This window comes from Hevea brasiliensis, chromosome 7, assembly GCF_030052815.1.
Source record: "Hevea brasiliensis isolate MT/VB/25A 57/8 chromosome 7, ASM3005281v1, whole genome shotgun sequence".
Taxonomy (NCBI): Eukaryota; Viridiplantae; Streptophyta; class Magnoliopsida; order Malpighiales; family Euphorbiaceae; genus Hevea; species Hevea brasiliensis.
The window spans coordinates 2,930,280-2,935,781 of NC_079499.1; the positions used below are offsets into that span (position 1 = coordinate 2,930,280).

The 5,502-nt window shown below is 30.3% G+C and overlaps 1 protein-coding gene across 1 annotated transcript; it reads right to left on the bottom strand.

Moving 5' to 3' along the window:
- Positions 1 to 4,479: 4,479 nt before the first annotated feature.
- On the bottom strand, positions 4,480 to 5,502 carry LOC110640673 (cyclin-dependent protein kinase inhibitor SMR6-like). The gene has a single exon (XM_021792068.2). The coding sequence runs from the start codon at positions 5,105 to 5,107 to the stop codon at positions 4,784 to 4,786; it is 324 nt and encodes a 107-aa protein (XP_021647760.1). The 5' UTR covers positions 5,108 to 5,502; the 3' UTR covers positions 4,480 to 4,783.

The following is a 5,502-nucleotide window of genomic DNA, read 5'->3' on the forward strand; positions in this document are numbered from 1 at the left end:
CGGTTGGATATTATGAAGAAGGGCCCAATCACTATCCTTAGATTTTGACACGTTATTGATCAGGTCAGTAAATGTGGTGGCTCACCATCAGATATGCCATCTGACGTAGGTTGGCGAGATTGCAAGTTTGCAACAACTTATAAAATTATACGTCGACATAGTCCTCGCCCCCCAATAATTATAAAATTATTTCTATTTCACATGAATTAAAAAAATTATATAATTAAAATAATAAATTTTATTTTATCTTTTTTTTTAATATATCATTTACTCGTGTTATTTTATCAAAAATAAATATATTATATTATCGAATGACACCCACTTCCTCGCACAGAATTTCTCACTTAACATTTGAAAGACCCACCATCAAAAATGGATTGTGCTTGTACCCAAGACTCTGCAGAAAAACTTCCATCACCCTCCACTTATACATTATTAACAAGAAAAATCTATCATCCGCAATAAGATTGTTGGGTTTCTACCTATCTCATTAGCAGATTTCAAGTTAATTTCATTCATACTACTCCAATTTAAATTATTGCTATTAATTATGTTTTTTAATTTTAAATCGTAAAATATGTCTTATATTACTGGTGATTTTTTTTTTCAATAGAGGTAAATTTCACTAATATAAAAATCAATATAGTCATTAGGCTTCTAAGACAGCCACAATATAACCCATGAAGCCAGCAAAAGTCCATACACCAAAGCCCAACTCCTCTCAATACAAAAACTAAATCCAAGGAGGAACAATACCATAAACAACGCTGCCGGACTTCCCAATCCTAGAGCTGTCCTGTCGGCTGAAAGGAAAAATTAAAGGCTTTCGTAGCTGAGACCAAGCTTGCATGCCTTATCTAAATCGACAAAACACATTTCCAATCGGCCTTCCGAACCTCAGGACCTATCAAAACAAAGCCATCTTCAGTGATCACCAACGAAGGACTCGACTGTAGCCTTTCAATGACCTCGGGCGTAACTCCATTGCACATATGAAGAACCCCTCTGACAACCTGAACTTCAACATCTAGGTGATTGGTTCTAGCCAGACAAACTCGATCTTTCAAGTTTTAGAATTTATTCTCTTCAAAATCTAAGGGAGGACGAGATTCGCGAGTACTATTTCATTTCAACTAAATAAATCGAGTTAAATTGCTCTAATTTAGTAAACTGATTTAATTTTCAAGTAATCAGAGTTGATTTGATTTTAAATTTTAAAAGTTTTAATTATTTTGATTTGATTTGATGTTAGAAAAAAAAAATTAATTAAATTAAATTAAATTAAATTAAATTATTTTATTAATTTTTAAATTATTTTATTTTTATATATTATATATATTTTTATATATAAAAATTATTTAATTTTATTAATTAATAATTATTAAATTTAATTAAAATTAAAATTAAAATAAATAATTTAAAGATTAAATATAAATAAAAAAATATCAAAACTCAAAAGAATCAATTTAAATCGAATTCAACTAAATTAAAATAATTTAATTAATTAAATTTTTTATATATTTTAATTTAATTTAAATTTAAATTATAATAATTTAATTAATTAAATTTTAATAATCAAATTTAATTTATATTAAATACTCAACTCTACACATGCTAAGTCCAAGAAAAAGGCTTCCCCGACCCAAAGGGGGCAGGAGAAAACTTTTAGAGGCAGCAAAACTTGGCCAGTCAAAGAGTTTCTAGTAAAGGGTAAAAGAGAAAATTTGTCTCTTCAGAAAACTAGAGAGAGAAAAGATAAGCGTTGTATTATCAAATGAGTGTAATGATCCTTTTTTTTTTTTAAATAACAAATAAGTCTAACGTGATGAGCCCATTTTCTTCTCGTTAGTTAACAAGTCATGACTTTTTTTCTTTTATTCAATCAAATCAAACTTTGAAACTTAAATTAAGATTTGATTTATTTCATAAAAAATAATTTATATATAAAAAATATTATTTAAAAAAAATTATAAAAAAATTTTATATTATTTAATTATAATATTAAATTAATAATATATATTTATTTTATACATGTATAAATATATTTACATTTTAATAAAATTATCAAAATTTAAAAAATAAAAAATAATTTACTATTTTTAAAAATAAACGCTATTTTTTTAAATGATTTAATTTAAAAAAAATATTTTTTTTATTAATTAATTTTTTTGAGTGCTCCAAATATAAAAAAAATACAAAAAAATAAATATAGCCTAAGTTTGTTTAATTTTTCTTTGATATAATTTCAAAGATGCCTTTTTTTCTTTTTCTTTTTTTGTCTTTTATTCAAATATAAAATATATATACACAGAAATGGACGTATATTAGGAAAAGGGGGCACTGACCTCCTAATATTTCTAATTTTTTTTAAGGATATATTATTAATTTCATTTGTGAATTATCGCCTTTCATTTGTGTCCCACACTTGAATAAACTAATACTCATTATTTTACACTGTTATCATTTAGCTGATGGGCTTAGATTAGTCCATTTTCTGACCCAAAGGTAATTATTGATTATTTCATTTTCTCTTTATATGTATCCAATCATTCATAGGGGGGGAAAAAGGTTATTATTATTAAGAGGCGCAACGTCGCTTGGACTTATATTTTAGCATACGAAATAAAATTAGCATTAAATTTATATTTATGCTGTTAATTAAGTAAAAATAATCATTAATTTTACTGGATGCTATGTAAAAAGTTCATTTCATAATAAAATAGAAGATAAATTATTGAATAATTATTTGATGAATTATATTAAAAATGTATTTACAAGTATCGAAAATAATATTATATATATATATATAGAAAAAGGTACAAAATATATATACACAGAAATGGACGTATATTAGATTATTTCATAATAAAATAGAAGATAAATTATTGAATAATTATTTGATGAATTATATTAAAAATGTATTTACAAGTATATATATATATATATATATATATATATATATATATATATATATAGAAACAGGTACAAAATTCAAAATCGTGGAAATGTCGTTTTCGAAGCATTCATTTTGATAGTTTATTTTTGTTGATGTTGGGCCATGCAAAAGTCCACTAGAAAATATATTGGGTCAGCCCTTGAAAGGTGGAAGATGAAGATGAACCATGGGTATTGAGGCAAGAACCATGACACAAAGTGGTTATAAGTTGGTGTTTATGAGCCCACAACCATCACCTAACCAAATATCCCAAGGTACCATGAGGAAGTTGAGAAGTGAATATCGTGGTGGGTCTGTCGATTCCCCCTCTGCTCCAATAAATGGCCCTTGCAGTTAAATCCCTCCACCAAATTCTTGTCCATTTTCTCAAGAAAAGAAATATTAATTGCTTCAATAGCCACCCAACTTTGATTTTCATCTTGATCCTTGAGGAGAGCATGTTCTTGCATAATTCTTGTATTTAAATTAATACAATTTGTTCCCTGGTCTCCATTAGTGTTAATAACAGAAAATTGTCCCAAAAGTATACTAATCCATTAATAAAAATACACACTAGCTAGCTAATTGCCAAAGCACATATGAACCCTTTTATGTGGTTTCCAATAATACTAGCACTTAATCCACTAATTTAAACCCAAAATTTCGGTAATTAATGCCATGCAAGATTCGCAGAGAGTTAAGACGTGGAGCAAAAGTATTGCTTCAGTGACTACTCCGATCCCGAGGAAGCTTTTGTTTAATGTACAAAATAAACCCAAGATTAGGAGAAGGTGAGTCTCCCCTTGTCACAGTTTTGAGATAAACATTCCTTATATTATATATAAAAATGAAAATATATATATATAATATTAGATTAGATGGGTATGCAAGTGACACTGTCAATTATTGGACTAGGAAAGTTGAGGTTGAAAGTGTTACACATGGTCCATTCAAACTCACATAGGATTCTAATCTATATTCCAATCCGCAGGTTGTCTTTTTCTATTAAATGGGCTATCACAAAAGCAAATATAGGGAGAAGCTTCCCGCTATATCATAAGAGTCCGAGGTGGGTGGAGGGGTCATGTGGGTGGGTCACTGAAAGACTGAAAACTCTAATATTGTTAGGTCTAAAGATGAGATGGATGATGGTTTAGAGTCCATAAAAAGTTAGTGGGTCTCTATAGCTATGGCTAAAGGGTTTAAATTTAGAGGGGATTGGTTTTGTTTTGTCTTGGTCAATCTCAGCTATAACTTCTTACCAGCATCCGTGCAGCATCTTCTTACCAGGGAAAGGGATTTTCCTTTCCCTTTCTCTTTCTACCTACTGGCATTTGCTACGCATGGACATATGAACAGACTAAAAAAACGATGTGCTACGATAAGATTAAGTGACTAAAATTCCCATTACCTTTGTTTTTAACTTCAAATCACGATTGCCATGTTTGTAGCTAGCTAGCTGGCTATCACATTTTATAATTTGATATTTTGCAGAAGAAGAAAGAATGATCCATGGATTTTTCTATGCAAGTGTGAAACACAGATACAAAAGGAAATTAAAGAAGCTTGTTAATAATAATAATATAACCATAACATGAAGCTTGTGAGTGAGAGAGAGAGCAAATGAGCTTCGAATGCTAGCCAGCTAAATTGTAGCTTTTCTTTACATATACAAGCTGTACACAAGCTCCTCTCCTAAATAAACACTAGCTAATTAAAAGTGCCCTAGCTGAAAAACTAAGGAAACAAAGAAAACTATAAAGTTATGAGAGAGAATTTAGAAAGGGAAAAGGAAGCAAATCGCGAAGAGGCAGAAAAGCCTGCGAAACTTGATCAGCAATCAATCAGTTACTTAGCCCTTTCAACATGGCGTATATAAACAGTTTCCAAGTCAGGAGGAGTAAAGAACTCTCTAACACCACTGTAACTGCATTTCAAAGTAGCCTTTCTCTTCTTGGGTGCTGGCGGGCATGTCAGTCTCGTCGGAATTCTAGCATCTTCACTTGTCGGTGTGGTGGTCGTCGTCGAACACTCATCAGTTTCGCTTTCTTTCTCTACAGGATTTGTAAAAATTGGCTTTAAAGGAGCTCTTAAAGGAATTCCTGCAATAACCCATTTTTTAGAATCCAATTCCAACCCAGAATCAACTTGAGGCTTCTCTGAGAACCCCATGCTTTGGATTGAAGAAACAAAGAAAACCCTTCAAGTAATATAGGAACAGGAAGCTAGCTATCTAGCCAGCTAGAGAATAGGGAATAAAGCATACAGAGAATAAAGAAAAGGGGTATAGTGACCGTATGGGGATTGGCTGAGAATCAAATGAAACCAGAAGGAAAGTGAAGGAAAGAAAGAAAGGAAAAGAAAATGGAAAGGAAAGGTTATTTCCGAGAGAGAAAAGAGTTCTAAAGAAGCTAGAAGTCTGGAGGAGAGGGGACATCTATGTCAGTACTGAATCAGAGAGAAAGTTTTAATGGAATTGAGAGAAAAACTTTTTAAAAAAGAAAAGAAAGAAAGAAGCTTTAAATGAAGGGAAGAGCAACGGTTAATGTAGAAGTCTGTGTTTTTAC